The 17234-nt window shown below is 38.7% G+C and overlaps 1 protein-coding gene across 16 annotated transcripts in view; it reads left to right on the top strand.

The window, feature by feature from the left end:
- The window catches only part of PTPRK (protein tyrosine phosphatase receptor type K), a 415801-nt gene that overhangs the window by 78467 nt on the left and 320100 nt on the right, over nucleotides 1–17234 (top strand). For all 16 annotated transcript variants that reach the window (XM_052784282.1, XM_052784278.1, XM_052784293.1 and 13 more), the window contains exon 2: nucleotides 12403–12525. In XM_052784282.1, the coding sequence (XP_052640242.1) occupies nucleotides 12403–12525 (123 nt within the window). The remainder of the gene's footprint in view (nucleotides 1–12402; nucleotides 12526–17234) is intronic.

Below are 17234 nucleotides of genomic sequence, written 5' to 3'. Positions count from 1 at the left end.
TAGGAATCATGTTTCATTGTTCTCCTTACTGTGCTTTGGGCAGTATGCCTTCAGGACACGGACAGATGATTGGCTCCAAAGTGCTACAACTTCATCGCACAGTCTAAAGTAGGATTCATCTAATCTTCAGGCTTATCTATTACACCATTTCACAAAGTCACCCCAGACAGAGTATTTCTTCGTTTAAGAAGTGGAGGGATTAAATACAACTTGAATCTGCTTGAAAAATACTATAATATAGCTAAGTATTCTTGTAATAGTTACTTCTATTGAAACTAAGGTGCACATTTGCAGATAAAAATACAAGTTTTAAGTCCTTGAGTTCAATTCCCTGGGGAGTCACAAAATAACATTTTCTGTATTTGTTATATTGTAGTAGAATTACAATTGTGATTGTAAATATTTCTACCCTAAAACAGTGATTTCTTGCTAGAGCTTTACATGCCTATTGTGATTTGTCTGGAGAGGATATTTTTTACTGCACAGATAAAGCTAAGTTTGATGGCATATCAGTAAGCTTTGTCCAAAATGATGTGCTGACTTGTGTTGTTTGTTCATCAGAGGTTTTGTTGAGGACTAATTGTGATGAGAGAAGAGACACTATATGCACAATTTATATGTTAAATCTGTTCAACAGTAAGCAGTGATTTACCCACAAGGTGTAAAGGAAGAAAGTGAGTTGTTAGCATCTTATTTTTCTGTATGTGTGCTCTGAGTGTGTTAAATAGCTTTTCTGTCTGGTGACTCTTTCCTAATGAAATCTACCCAAAATATTTTCCTGATAGTCTATGAAGTATTTTGATAAATATTACTTTGCTGAAGAAGGAAGTAACAACTAATAGAAAGAGTAGCATGTGAGATGAATCATCCATTTGATGTTCATTTGATTCTGTAGGGCACCTTTAAAACTTAGATTTGTAACGCTAAAGAGGAGAGGTAAAAGACATATCAGAAAGACAGACAAATGTCTATTTCTGTGTGTTTGCTGTTCTCAGCTTGTTTAATATGAAAAGTTTTCATATAATTCTGGTTTTTATCTCAGCTTTTCTCTGATACTTTATAGTCCACGTTTAAGCATGATATTGCAGAGGGCAATGCTATACTTGTCTGCGTGATTGAATAAAAGGTGTTAAAACTTGTAAGGATGTGCAGAGCTTTCTTTTGATACCAGAGAAAATATGAAGTATTACTGAAAAAAGTTTAAGATGAGACAATATTTTAATAGGAGATTGGGCGAGAAGGAGAACCCAGGGAACGACAGGCCAGTCAGTCTAACCTCGATCCTGGGACGGTGATGGAACAGCTCATCCTTGAAACCACTTCCAGGCACATGAAGGACAGCAGCAAATATCATCCGCCTAGACATCAGTAAGGCTTTCAACACTGTCTCCCACACAGGGAGGGTCCCTCTGAACATTAGGAAACACATTTTTTTACGGTGTGGGTGACTGAGCACTGGCACAGGTTACCCAGGGAAGTTGTGGAGTCTCCGTCCTTGGAGATACTCAAAAACTGTCTGGACATGGTCCTGGGCAACCGTCTGTAGGTAGCCCTGCTTGAGCAGGTGGGTTGGACCAGATGACCTGCAGAGGTCCCTTGCAAACTCAACTATTCTCTGATTCTGTAGACTGGGGACCAGTGCATCTGATACCTGTTATTTGTTGATCTGTATCTCAGCAGGTCTTTCTCTAAATTGGGGAGCTTGGGTGTTTCCTATGGGTATAGAAACTTTTACTGTGTTTTCAAAATACATTTACATTGTTCTTCTTTGTAGCCTACCTTTCATGAGAATACTGCTGGATTGCATGAAAAGATATGCCAGCTATTAAAATGCCTGTGACTCTTTTTTTACTATAAAATGGGAAACTAGAGCAATAACTGCACTTCTGATACGAAAGGATTTGGCTTTTAGTTTATCAGTGCCTGTGTGCGTGAAGATACATTTTTGATCTCAATATTGCACATTACTGCTCTCATTCATGTGCCTGAGTTCTGTGATTCACTGCTAGCTTAATTCTTCGTGTACCTTGATGTTTCTTGAAAGACCTCTTCTGAGAGGTTCTTGTCATCCTCCTGTGACTCTGGATTTATACCATGACCGAACTCTTCAATCATCTCTCCACCTTCTTGGACTTAATCTTCTTCTGTGGCTTCAGAAATAACCTTTTGTAACAGCTTCTGTCATTTTCAACATCAGAGCTTTTCCCATTTCCTTGCATTTAATTTGATCTTCCTTTTTGCATGACTGTTTAAAATTTTATGCACAGTCTTATGCTCACCTTCCCCTAGGAAGTCCTCAGCTTTCATATTGGCAATTTTGAGCTCTTTGCCCCCCGATCCTTGAGCTCCTTTTATAGTTTAGTCTGTATAACTTACGCACTCTTCCCTCATTTCCTCATTTGTTTGTCTGGCTTCTGCACTGACGCTGTGGTAACTTGTGATCGTCTGTTGTCCTCAGATGAAACTGCTTTCTATTTTTGAATGGTTGTTCCAACTGTCCAGCTGGAAATTCTCATTTTCGTCTGTTGAACAAAATTTTGATATCCAATATCAAAAGAGATGGGTTTTAGAACAAACTTTAAATAACCTGTTTTTTCCCTTGTCACCTTGTTTTATGGTTAAACTGTCAAAGTTGTAATAGGGTGGCTAGTGTAGTTATTAGGCCTGCTTTTGTGGTTGAATTGCTGACGTGATTAGTAGAGATAAAAGTTTAGCTATAATTGTTTTTCTTCCAAGTCCTTATTTCAGCTTTTTTTTTTTTTTTTTTTCTTGGAGAGTAGGTTACAAAATAACCTAGCACTCTGAATCTGTAGAAAATTTTGTGATTTAATGTAGTGGTTTTAGGGCTGTCTTCATTCAGCACTTCTACTGACTTTAATCGCATTCTTATCCATTAACTTTTAACAGCATATTGTGAGAACATTTAGGAGAAATGCCAGAGACTGTGATATCTACATAAGATTTTCTATAAATAAGCACTAACTGTGTCTTGGAAAAAGGTGTTATTTTCAGAAGCAGTATTGTAAGACCACACACATATCCATAAATAATCAAAGTGATTAATTTCATTTTGGAGCTCTCAACTGTGTCCTTGAAGTCATAGAATTTGCTTGCTGGTGTTTTAGTTACTATTGGTATAGTCATGAAAATATTTATTAATCTCAAGTACATGCTTCCACCCCTCACCCCCCAGTTATTTGTATTCAAATGGTGTAACTCCTTGTCACTAGTGCAATTGGTCAGAAGTCTGCTCAGTGCACCAGAGGAATACTAAAGCTTGCAGCCTATGAGCTGAAATATGAAACAGCTTTGGTGTTTTGTGGATGTTGACACTTGTGTGTTAATGAAGATCTGTTCATAATTTCATGAAACTGTTGAATCTCTTTGTGGTTTCAGAAATATCTTGTGAACTGAAATGGAAATTCTCTTGGTAGCTTCAGTTATATAAAGTGATCCACATATTCGAGGCTATTTGCTCTTTGTTGTCTTGCCCATGCCAAGGAAGGGTGAAGAAAACATGGAAAAGACTTTAAACAACTGTGACTCTTCACAGCTACCTGTTGTCAGCTCTCCAGTAAAGAACAGAAAACCTCCCTTTCCCTGGAAAACAGGAGGAAATTTAAAGACACTTTTGTTTAGATTAGATTTTGTTTAGTTTGGAAACTGAAGGACAGATAGTGTAATAGAGACTGATCTCCTCCCTTCATCCCTTTCCTTTTTCCATCCTGTTCACTGCTGGTAAAGCATGGAAAGGTTTCCTGTTGCCTGTCAACATGAAGTTTTTCAAAACTGGAGATGAAGAAGCCTTTTCCAGGCCCGGTATAGAGGGAAGGAACCTAATTTAATAGAATAAATCTAATAAATGGCATGGCCAGGTAGGCCACATCTAATTGTGAAACTTCATGCTCTCCCAAAATTTGGGGTTAGGATAAGTGCTGGGATTAATAGCGAGATCTTTCCCTGAAGATTACAGGAAAGGATGTCTACATGAGGCTTCCTGCATTCCTGGTAATTTGTATCTAATATTTTTCAAGTTCCCAACTTTCCTTTCTAAAATAAGCTACTACGTTTTATTAATAAGGAATATGAAAGACAGATACAAAATGAGAAAAATTATGCATAGATTGGACTTGATTATGACCTGTTTTGCCTTTTTTTTTTTTTTTTTCTTCTTCTTCTTCCCCTTTTTCTATTGGCTATGGTACTACTTTGTGGCTATTGGGGCATGGAATTGGTTTTTAATGTCAAGGTGATTTATAGCATGTAGTGATTAAGGAGTGGTTTTGTCCACTTTCTTTTCTCAAAAGTTTACATTGATAGGAATATTTAGATAATTTGGCTGTTCTAACAGCACCAACAAAAGCCCTACACTGAAAATAAAATAGCGCTAACTTAGGAATAATTGGCCATATTTCATATTAAGCTGTTGGTGTTTACATTCCATAGGTGCTTTTGAATGAGACTTGGAGTTCCATGTTCAAGGTAAAAAGCCAAGAGGATGATTAAAACATACTGATAGTGGGAACAAGGCTAGAAAAAATTTAAAAAGTGTTTGTAGGTAATTGAGTTCACTTGGCTTTTATTGCTCTTAACTGTAATCAGTCGTGTTTTGTGTAATGAATTCTAGTACTACAAAATAAGGTACCACTGCAAAGAAGATAAATATTCTTAGTATTTAGTATGACTTTTCCCTGTAGTGAAGGAGAATGTGTCATTTTTCTTAAGTGCTGCTATTTTCATAGTTATTTTTTAAAAATTAAATAGTGCCTCTGACCTTCTGCCTTTTTAGATGCCATAGGTTAATTAAGGTTATTTCAGAGTTACATTTCAGTAGGTAATACTGAACATAAGCATTTTAACATGTCATTACAATTTATTCTCAAACTGTATTAACAGCAATTCATAGTATATTCTTAATAGGTGTCTGAATGCTCTGCAATCAATGTGTTTTGAAATGCTTGCAGCAGAAGTAACGTAGTGTGCCTTTAGAAGATGAAAATATCCTGTGCTTCAAGGTGTGCTGTGACAGAAACAGGTAAATTAATGTGGTAGGTGGGCGATTTTAAAAGCAGAACCTATTCCTGGATATATGACTGACAAGAGACCTGGTATAGCACCTTTATGCTCTTCAAGCTTTGAATTCACAAATCGATGTGAGGAGAAAATTAAATTTGCATGGGACTTTTACCTGACATCCCAGATAAACACAATTTTGTACTGGGTTCTTATGAGGGAGCTATCTACTTTGATAGATTTAGAGCTAGTCATTATGCTTTTACAGCAGGTGGTGGAGAAAAATAAAAGCATGCTGTTGAATAAAGGGAGCGGATTGTTCCAACTAGTCATTTGAGCTGAATGAGAAAAGAGTATTTCGTTCCTGGTGTGACACCTTTGTGCATATGAGCCCTAAAGAAACCATTGGTAACTGAGCCCTGTGTAAGGGAAAAGTTGTGATGATGAAAGTTTGTTGTGGGCCTGTAATACAACTCTTCTCTCATGCTAGAATTTTTTTTCTCTCCTGTATTGGTGATCTGCTTGTTCTTAGTGGATCAATTTCTGGGCTTATAACCAGCTCCTTAAAATTGAGGAGCATGAAATTTAAGATGTTACTAGTTTATTTTGTGTTTTACATAATACCAGAAGTAGTTGGATGCAAGAACAGATCTCAGAATTAAACTGTAAAGTTGTGTTCTTTCAACTGTCCTTCTATACATGCCATTCTATGGCTGAAAAAAATCCTTGCAATGCTGATAGGTTATAGAAACAGGTAATGAAGAACACTTCTAAAATCAGTTTGTTTCAGAAACCTAATCAGGTACTCCAGTTTCCCTTCTCTACCCCTGCCCCAAATCCGGAAGATGCAGTTTTCTTTCATTGCTTTCCCTTATTAGTTGCTTAAACTTTGTGCCAGATTTTGGTGAGAAGGTACTTGGCAGTTCTAGTGGATAGATATTGTTACTATGGGAGACTTAAAAATAAATGCCTTCTTACTGTTGTTGCATATAATTTGCTATACTAATTTTTTCTTTATTTTTAATTCTGTACAAAGTGTGATACAAGACAAATATATTCTTTGTTGGATTTAGAAAAGTGAATGCCAGCCGTTCCCTTCTCCTGCCCCGATGCTAAGGGCCGTCTTTTTTTGTAAAGGTGGTGTAAAGCATGGCCAGTAAATGTGTGTTATTCTTTATCAGCTAGTTTTATCAATAGGTATTTAATTTATCACAATTTAGTAGTTTTCTCAATGTTTTGAATTGGTTTTTTTACTATCGCTTTTCTGAGTGTATATTAAAGGGCAGTGGAGTTGTTTAGGTCTAATTAAATATGAAAACTGATATATAGAATTTTTAGGTGATATGTGGGAATACTGTCTTTTTTCTAGAAGTCAGTAGATCTCCAGTATAGCAGCCCTATAATGCCATTCATAATAAATGTTACGGGTATCTTAAATTCATGTAATATTGTGTACAACTGACTGTTTCTATTCTAAATAGTAAAAGTGACATGATCTGTAGGAAGTGTAGTGAGAACAGTGGAATTGTTAGATAAAGATCATTAGTTTAAAATCTGAATCAGTTTTCCTCTCTGTCCTGAGCTGATGAGCTGGAGGCCACTGTAAAGTTGTAGTGGATGTCCATTTATTAGTGGGAGTTACTGACACATACTTCTGTTAGTCTTAAGCTTATTTATATTTTCACCTGGTAGGGAAAAATCTGTTCAGCTCTTCTTTCCTGGGTTGGTATGGAGGGATGTAGGATAAATCAAAATCACAGAGCAGTGTCAGTATTGAGTGTTGCTGCTAAGGAAATATTGTGGTAACATTTTAAAAAATGTGATTGGTCTTTAAATTCAAGCCTCTTTAAATAGCTTTTTATAAATGTATTAGATTTGTGTGGTAAGGTTTTGGCGGGGAGGGGCTACAGGGGTGGCTTCTGTGAGAAGCTGCTAGAAGCTTCCCCTATGTCCAACAGAGCCAGTGCCAGCTGGCTCAAAGGACCCACTGCTGGCGAAGGCTGAGCCCATCAGTGACAGTGGTAGCGACTCTGGGATTACAGATTTAAGAGGGGGAAAAAGAACCTGCACAACAGCAACAGCAGCCAGAGAGAGGAGTGAGAACGTGTGAGAGAAACAACCCTGTAGACCCCCAGGTCAGTGAAGGAGGAGGGGGAGGAGGTGCTCCAGGCGCCGGAGCAGAGATTCCCCTGCAGCCTGTGGGGAAGACCATGGTGAGGCAGGCTGTCCCCCTGCAGCCCGTGGAGGTCCACAATGGAGCAGATGCCCACCTGCAGCCCGCGGAGGACCCCATGCCAGAGCAGGTGGATGCCTGAAGGAGGCTGTGACCCTGTGGGAAGCCTATGCTGGAGCGGTCTGTGCCTGAAGGACAGCAGCCCATGGAAGGCATCCATACTGGAGCAAGTCATGAAGAACTGCAGCCCGTGGGAAGGACTCACATTGGAGAAGTCTGTGGAGAACTGTCTCCTGTGTGAGGGATCCCATGCTGGAGCAGGGGAAGAGTGAGGAGTCCTGCCCCTGAGGAGGATGAAGCGGCAGAGACAATGTGTGATGAACTGACCGCAACCCCCATTCCCCGACCCCTGTGCTGCTGCAGGGGAAGGAGGGAGAGGAACAGGGAGTGAAGCTGTGCCCGGGAAGGAGGGAGGGTTGGGGGGAAGGTGTTTTAAGATTTGGTTTTATTTCTCATTATCCTACTCTGTTTTGATTGGTAATAAATTAAATTAATTTCCCCAAGTCGAGTCTGTTTTGCCTGTGATGGTAATTGGTGAGTGATCCCTCCCTGTCCTTGTCTCTACCCAAGAGCCTTTCAGTAGATTTTCTCTCCCTTGTCTAGCTGAGGCGGGGATTGATAGAGTGACTTTGCTGGGCACCTGGCATCCAGCTAGCGTCAACCCACTACAGTAGAGTGATGTGTAAACCTTCACTATATGATCTTTATTAAATTTAGGTTAAGATTAATTCTAAGATTAAATTTAGGTTAATCTTAATGACCTTGTTATTTAGTGGAGCTTTAATTTTGTTTCTGAGAGTTCAGTGTGGGATATTCATATCTTTCTTTTTATAATGAACATTTAAGATTCTTTATCTTTTATAAATGAAAATGGACATGTCAGGAAATTTTTATGAGGCTAGTATAATTTATCACTTATCTTTTAGAAGGATGTTGAAGAGGAATGTGTGAGAATTCTAGGTGTGTTTAAGCTGAAGTTAACATAGTAAAGCTTATGGGAAAAGATAATGGAAACAGTGAATTGTTGATTTGCTTGGTTTCTGTGGAATGTACATGTTTCCCAAATACTTCCTCAGCAACTGAACAAATTGGCTTGACCCAAAATACAGTTAGCAGTTTGACAAAATAACCATCCAGACCTAAAATTCCTTCTGTCTTCCTAGCTTACAATTCCAGTTGTCAATAGGGTGTTTGTTTCTGATGGACTACCTGATTTTTCTTTTTGTTAATTTGATTGTTGAGGCTTACTTGATGGCAGCTGCTGCTGCCACCGCAGGTGTGGCCAGTCATGGCTGTGGCCGGTGCTGCCTATCAGCAGAGCGTGCTGCTTGTCCCTGTCTGGCCCTTCTGGGCCATGTCCTGGTGGCAGCATCATTTGAAGGGAGGAGATGCTGGCTGCCTTGCATGTGAGTCCCGAAGCCCACATCAGGCTGTTGAGGTTGGACCAGTCTGGTGTATTGCTTTAATTGCTGCTGCTGCCACCTTTTTCTGAAGTGTGACATTAGAAATCTAAGGTGAACGTGGATTTAAGTACTGCAAGGTCCAAGAGCATTTGAATGTCAGCACTGTGTGCTTTCAGCTGGGAGATTGAGCAGGGGTGCGCAAATCAGTTTGTGGCATGGTGTGTGTGTTGGTAGGTATGCACAAATTCCAGTAGCAGGGTAGTATTGAAGATAAATTGTAGGTTATACATCAGCTGTAGCTAAAGGAATGCAGTGGTGATGTAACGAGACAGTGGTTGGTAGTGAAGTACTTTTTTACTGAGTTTTGGGGGAAGCTACAAATGGCTGAGTTGGAGATTTCTGACTTGTCATTTGTAGGATATTAGCAGGCTGTTCTCAAAATGTTTGGCAACAAATACGAATGTGTATTTGAGGTCAGCTGCTGAACCTCATTGGAAGGTACTAAACATTCATCAAGCCGATCCACTTTCTTCCCTGAACAGTGCTGTTACATTATGGTGGAGAGTGGCCCAGTAGCTGAGTTAGGGTGCTAACAAGTCCTGACCTATGGTATGCTTCTGTCAGATGTGGTTTTATTTTTGAGTGGTTAAAGACTGATTTAAAATGTATATAGTTTTGAACAAATGACTGGGAACAAAATGTATCATTGCAGGTTTCACTCACTCATCATCTCTTCTTGTGTTTTCCACACTGCATGTTACACTAGGTTTACCTCTTAGTACCCAGAGTTACCAAAATAGCACACAGGCAGTTGACTGTTAAAACAGAGAAGGGGAGATCCAAATTTGCTCATGTTTTAAGTCAAAAGGAGTAGTCTGCAAGGGGTTTAAAATGCTTAGTCTCTCTCATCGTGTTATACTGGATAAATTGCTACAGCATTGGCTTTTACTTTACTTGCCTTGAAATGTGTCGATACGTTGGTAAGAGGAGGTGGTGTGCTGCATGAGAGGAAGCCATTGGTTTAAGCAGTTGTTACAGGGTGGATAATCTGTCCTGATAAACTTTGTTCATGTGTAATCAATAAATGGACACTTGCTTGTTCTGTGGATGCAGCCGTGATATGCTACACACAAGGAGGTTTGGATTGCTTGCTGTGTATTAAGAGGCATGTTGTTATCACTAATCAGAACCCTGATAACTAAAATTAATAGTGGGCACAAAGACGAGCAATTAAGGACATTCATTTTCCAAATGAGTCTACAAGATTCATTGGTAGTTTAAATTTATATACTGAGGGCACTTAAACCATTAAAAAGGGTAATGGGTGCCCTGCAGGCATGTGTTTCAAAGCCATATGTCATTTTGGTGCTGGGACAGCAGACAGTGATAACTTCCCTTTAAGGGAAACTGCGATTCATTTATCAATTAAATGTCGAAGGAAACGTATATTTTTGCTGTAGAGTGATCATAGCAGTGTATTGTAAGTTAAATAAAAAAACCCAAGATTTATGTTCTAAGCTTTTCTGGCTTTATGGTGATAGATGTTAATTAGAAAAGTCTCTCGGTGGTAATAGGGCATCGGAGTTGGGACTTTTGAAGGCATAAATGTTTCTTTGATGCACAAATATTTCTCCTCTTGTGCCTTGCAGTTTTTGACAGTGACACTGATGTAGTAACCAACTTAGTACAGAGTATGAAATGTTGGGGCTTCTTTGTTGTTGCTGTTGATGCTGTGCTTATGTGTCACAGGGTAACATTTGAGAAGCTTTTGCTAACATGTAGCTGAATATGAAGTTTTAAGGTTTTATGGTACAAGGATTTAGCAGAAATTTTGCTACGGTGTAGAGTTTTCTTTCTCTCCTGGCGTTGTCCTTGCCAGCACACTGGTTAACAGGTGGTTCTGGGAGTTCCCAGGAATGAGTATCTGGCAATGGTTTTTCGTGAAGTAGAATTAGCTAAGACTTGGTTTTGTCATTTATTCAAAATAACAAATACTTATGCACAACTGTGGGAATTATCTGAGTTGTCTCTGATTGAAGATGAAACATAATCTCAGTTTGGGACACAGTCTAGATTTGCTGATGAAACTTAGTAAAAGGGACTTCCCCTTCCCCAAATATGAATACTGTTTTTACAAACTCTGCCGATTATGTGACATTTGAATACTCCATTTTGGGTAGGTAAAAAATACTTTTATCCTCAATTTGGTGACATACATGCGTATTCTTCCTTTCCTTATTCTCTGGCCTGTCCTAGTTCCAGGTCATGTATGTCTTGCACAGAGGGCAGAAATGAGTACAGGCTGTAGTTCTTCATGGTCCTCAATTTCATGTCCTCTTTCCTACCTCCAGCCCGTTCTCTGGGGTGTAGTGTGGGCTGGTGAGAGCCTGGCAGGCATGGGAGGCTGTTGATGCAGTGGCAGTGACTCATCTTACAGTGACACTAGAATTTATCATAATCAGGGGTTGTTTTTTGTTCTTGGGACTCGCAGTACTTGCCACATATTTTATATTCAAAAAGTCAGACAATGAAGTCAACACAAATGCTCCTGTTATTCTAGAGGTGTCTTCTTAACAAGAGGAATTTTTGTTGTAACAACAGTTGTTAATTGGATTGATATGCCCTAACTAAAGAAATATCTCCCCTGATTTCTGAGAGTTGTTTATAATCTAATTCTTGAGTTCTTATATAACTTCTTTTCTGGATAAAAAAATACTGCCTAAAGAAAGATGAATGCACTGTGGTTTCTCTTTCACTCTCTCCTAGTCTTGCCTTTTTATTTTTGAGCAGGAGGAGCACACTCGAGGACTGTGTGCCATGAATGGAGATAACAGAAGCTGCAGAGTTGTGTGCATGACATCTGTATTTTTTTGCGTTTACGCTCTACTTTTTCTTTGACCAGGGTCTTTTGATTCCTTTTGTTTCTTTTTTCTCAAACCTTGATCTCCTTCTGTGATCATTATGTTTTCTTCTCTCTTTTTCCCAGCCTACTAAATTGCCTTGAGTGAAGAATGTAATAAAAAACTTACTGAATGAGACGGGGCAGCCATTACTGTGTTCCACAGGAATTTGGGAGTTTTTTTTCTCCCCTATCTTTTACATTCCTCCCCTTCTTCTTTTTCCCTGTCACTTCTGCTCACAACTTTTGTCGTAAGGTTTTCATATCCATTTTTTGTGTGACCCTGAAAAAGCACCTTTAATTTGTGGTGTTATGCTAGATTGATTTAATAAAGCAAGATTATCCAATTCATTCTGCAGCAATTATTTCATTTCTAAGTAACTTTAATTATTTTGTCTGACTGGTTTGGTTTTGGGCACAGTATTTATCCTCGTCGTTGCTGTTTGGAATACTTATGCTTTCAGCGCATCAGAGTTGTTGGTTTATACCTTTGTTTTCTGAGCCTAGTCCATTATTTTCTGTTTCCCCCTTGGTTTAGATAGTGTGTTGCTTTTTGTCACGCAGACACTGGGCCAGGTTTCATTTTGGCTGAGTGACTCAGCCTGTGATCTCCTGCTCTGACAGAAGGTGCTCTTGGGGGAAATCGGTTGTGTGAAGCAGAGACGGTTTAAAAAAGAGAGGGGAACACTGATGCATGAGCTGCTTGCGGGTGTTAGCTTTGCACGGGCAAGCCTTTGAACTGTGCCACAGGCTGTGTGGGCTCTGTAGTTGTGGTGTGCCCAGGAGGAACACCTCTGCTTGACTCTTGAAAGAGCTCTGCTTTTAAATAAACTAATAATAAGTTTCTTCCCTAGGGGGGTGTACGTTTGATGATGGCCCTGGACCCTGTGACTACCACCAAGACTTGTATGATGACTTCGACTGGGTACATGTCAGTGCTCAAGAGCCTCACTATTTGCCGCCTGAGATGCCTCAAGGTGAGAAACCCCACAAATACTGAAGGGATAAGTTTATTACAAAGCTCAGAGTCTCACTGAATATGGCCTCAAGGCCATAGTCTGTGATCTCTGCTTTAACCTTGATAATGGAGATAATCAAAAGAAAGAAAAAGAATAAATATAACAATCTTGGTAACTGAGAAACCTTCTTAGATCAAATCCCCCTTTAAAATTGGGGGACATAGGGAAGGGAGAAAGGAAACCATAACCTCCTCTTTATTCTGTGTCAAATTCCTGTTGACTCGCAGTGAAATTCTGTGTCTTAAATGACAGCTAATGTATTGATTGAATTATTCAGGTATGCATTAGAAGAAATGGTGAAAAAAAGGATACATGTAAAAAGCTATACACTGATTCCTTCCCTCCCCTCCCCCCAACTGCTCATCATCTGAAGGTAATCAGAAAAGTTTTGATTTTGGAAATATTGTTGTTGTTAATTACTATTTAGGACAAGTGATGAATAACTGAAGAGGTACAGCCTACATGACCTTGCCTGCTCACCTTTGATGAACAGCTTAATCGGCGCTTCCCAGACAGCATGATATGCTGAGAAAATGAAAGCATTTGAAATTCAGCTACATTTTCCAATTAATAATACATTAAGTAATTAATCATGCAGAGGAGGAAAAAAGGTCATGGCTATTTTATTTGTATCTAAAAGGTTTTGTGAAGTGAGGTACGTGTGGAGAAGGAGTGCGAAATGTTGCCACACAGAAGTAACCTAACCTCTGCACCATTCCTTCCCCTGCTTTTTATATATTGTTGTGCATTATTAATGGTGGTGAGTGTATGTAATTTTACTTCTTAACTGCTAACTATCTGAGTTCCCCCTGCTTTGGAGTCACTGATATCAGCAGCTGTTAGCATGCCCCATATCTTACAAAACAGGTAATTAAGCAAGATCAGCACTTTATTTAATGGACTGCTTGGTGCTTCAAGTTTGCATATGGAAGAGTAAATTTAAGCCCTGAAGCCTCAGCATTCATGATGGTCTTGTATTAACAAATTCAAAATAATATCTCCCCTAGGAAGGATGAAATCAGTTACTTTTCAGTTTGCGTTTTTCAGAGTCTACGTGGTTTGTTAAAATGGTTGGCAATATCTTAATTGTGATGGAAGCACCATTTTGTAAAAAATTTGGTATTCTCAGACCTCAGGCACACCTTGTATAGGAAAACCAACAATTTGAGGAATTGTATTTTGAATTAACCTAAATGATAAGATAGCTTCTTCTTGCTTCTCCCAAATAACATATTTGTCATCCTTAGGCAGTTTTCAGAGTTAAATGACACAGTGCTCTCTGACTTTGGCAACTGATTTCTGTTCAGTTCTGCTACAGACCCTTTTTCCTCTGAGTGTAGCACATGGACTCTTCTGGAGGTCTTCTGGAGGAAGTTCTTTTTTCACATCTGTATGTGAAATTGTGGCTGCTCAATAAAATCTAGCAAAATAAAGGAACATTTCAGAGATAGTCCAAAACAGATACAGAAGAAGCTCTAATCATTATTATTTTTTCTTCCTCTGGTTAGAATTCTAGACTTCTTGGACCACTGTTAAAAAGTTTGATGTTCAGTTATTGAGATCCAGACTAAAAGTGAGCAGTCTTATGTGATGAGCTGCCCTTAAGAAGTTCACAGTCTTCAGATTCTGAGGATCTATGCTGAATCTAAATACTTAAGCTCTTTTGTGTTTGAAATAGCACGATTTTAAATTAAGTCTAAGAATGTAAAACAGTTCTAAAATGAGTGCTGAATTCCTCTGATGAGTCTGCAGGAAGTGGAGCAGCAAGAGGTTCAGGCAAAAGCAGAAGTGAAGTAACTGTGCAGTCATCTGCCGTGCAGTTTTTTAATGGTGCTGACCCTGTCTGATTACTGTTGAAACTGTAGATTATAAAGCAGTCCGGTACTCATGAAGAAGTCATCCAAGTAGAAGATGATGTGGTAATGAAGGTATAGGTAAAACTAAACTACTAGTGTTTTCACTTTGAAAAATGCTGTGTTTTCTAACATGTGGAAGCCAGGGATCTCCTAGGGACCAGAGTCAGCCCACTTTTTCCAGCTCAGTCAGAGGATGAGAGGAGAGAAGGGGTACCCAGAAAAACTGAGCAGCACAGAAACTGAAGTGCTAGGGTAGGGACCTTTTTCTTTCCATCTTTTCTTCTCAGGCTCTATAATGCTTCAGCTAGGTGCAGAGCTCCTTAATGCATGTGTTGATGTTCTCTCCTTTGTAGTGTTTGGAGCCCTTGTCTCTTGCATCTCTCTGGAATCCAATATGATGTCCTGACCTTGGCCTTAGTAAAAGAAATATGTATTCCAGTACAGCTTTGTCTCAGAAGGACCACTGTTTTACCAGTATGTTAAAAAGATAATACCCTTATGCTGAGTATGTGACTTTCAGGGCTTTAGTTTTACCAGATTTACCCAGAACCGTTGTAGTCATAAAGAATTACAATGAATTTTCAAATGTCAATTTTTAGTCTTCAGTAGCTTTAGAAATTCTTATTAAAAAAAAAAAAGGAGAGAGAGAAAAGGATGCATAAAAATAGGAAAAGGGAAAAATTTGTCAATTGACTTCATGTTTTACTTTGAGTTAAACCCCTCCCTTGAATCAAATGTTGTGCTTTAGAGAAGGATAGATCATGGGAAATGTCAGACCTAATGGCACGTGCTTCGGAGTGCTATGAAAATGTGAAAACTTGTCCTAATGGAAAGCATTTTGCAGGTATAGCAATAGTAAACACTACTGGTAAGGCATGTGTAATTATCTCGGAGTAATTAATGCAACTTCAGAATTTTTTTTTATACTGATCTATATTGTATTTCTCAAATTATGAGCAGAGGCAAAAGCCACTTATCTTCTGTTATGGGAAAAATAAATGCAGTACATAATGATTAATTCCGAAATAAAGCGAACACTTAGAGCAGGTGCTTGTGTACAGCTTTAAATACCAACTTGTAAATTGTTTGAACCGTAGCTTACGTGATAAAACCTTTGGATTACTTATTAAAACCTTGGAAAACACCTGATGTCCAACATTAGGTTTCTAAGAGCATATAAAAGCAACTGTGCTAGATCAAGCTACGGGTCTGCTGGTTTTGAGAGTAGCCATTAGCAGTTGCCTAGGGAAGAACGCAGAGGTAGGACAAATGAGAGGTGATCATGCCCTGAACACTCTCCCATTTCCCAGCTGTTTGGCATTTAGGAATTTCCTCAGCTAGAAATGGTCTTTATTTGTGATGTTCTCAATGAATTAATGTTTTTTCCCTGTCAACTTTGTCTTACTGTGTGGGGGCTCCTTGAAGCCTTCTAGTATCTGTTATGTCCTATAAAAGAGTGCCGTCTTTTGTTACAAATTATGGGAAGACACAGCTCTTCTTACTTGTTTTGAACTTGCACATGACTTCTATTTAATACATGTTGGCCTCTTGTACAGGAAGTGAGCAAAACTGGTTCCTAATCACCTTCTCCCACCCATTCAGGTTTTTTTTTTTAAATATCTTTTAAATAAATACGCACCCTTCCCCTGACATCATTCTAGGTTGAATGGTCCAAGACTATTGACTTGTTCCTTATGCAGAAATGGTTCCACAACTGTGGATTTGCATTTTATGTGAGGCAAGGGTGGTAACCAAGTGTTACGTTTTTGTAGACATAGTGACAAAAATGAAGTCAAAGTATTTACCTGATGGTCTTTGTACCTCTGAAGAAAGACATCTTCTATATGTTGAAGCAAACCCTTTAGCGCATGCATTATGTTTTCAGGTGTATGATTTTTATACATTATACTATACAAGATAGAAATCAGAGAATGCTATTAAGATGAAATCAAATTTTGGCTATGGATTTTTTCCAGTTATTTTAGGAGACTATTCATTGTGTGTGGATAAATTCATTTTGCAGAAAATACAGTAAATAATAGTGCTTTCTTATATCACTGGGGATGTGCAAACGGGTGATTTTATCCATATTAATAATACATTTACTGATGTTTTTTACCCTTAGAGAGGATAGTTTATTTACTGTGTTTGGTTTGCCTGTTAAAAGCAGCATTATTCTGAGGCTATGCAGGGTCAGGGCGTGAAAGCCTGTAATGGGCTGTGTGATGGGGAGCCACTTAATGAAGGGCTTTTTTAATGTAAGGGCTATTACCCTCCTGGATACAAATGCAATTTGAAGAATGTCTAAATTTAATGGACAATAGTGACATACTGAGATGGACATCTTGTTTCTGATCTCTCAGATGGATAATGTGCCCGGATTGGATGTGTGCTAATTTTTTTTAATTGGTTTTCTAGAAATCAGAGGAAAATAAATTAACAGTAGTGGGGGAGGTTCTTAGTTGCACTTGTTATCTAGCATGACTAAAAGAGAACAGATTAAGTCTCTAAAGATGTTCCTTAGTAGTAGAGTATGTTTCACAAATACAAACTTTTATTTTTTACTCTGAAGACTATTGCAGAAATTATTTTACTTTGCAGAAATTACATATGACCTTACATGTTGGCTCATTTTAAAGAATAAAACTATATTCACTACTATGCAAAAAAGGAAAAGAAACGAAACAGTCCTGAAAAGTAAAACATAATATATTCTGGTAGGCTGACATTTTGGGGTCCATGGTGGAAGACTGCACAGTTATCTCAGAATGGAGAACATACATAGTGAAAGGCAATGGAGATGGGAGGAAG

The sequence above is a fragment of the Harpia harpyja genome, chromosome 4 (genome assembly GCF_026419915.1).
Source record: "Harpia harpyja isolate bHarHar1 chromosome 4, bHarHar1 primary haplotype, whole genome shotgun sequence".
Lineage (NCBI taxonomy): Eukaryota > Metazoa > Chordata > Aves > Accipitriformes > Accipitridae > Harpia > Harpia harpyja.
This window is presented reverse-complemented; position numbering and strand designations above follow the sequence as displayed.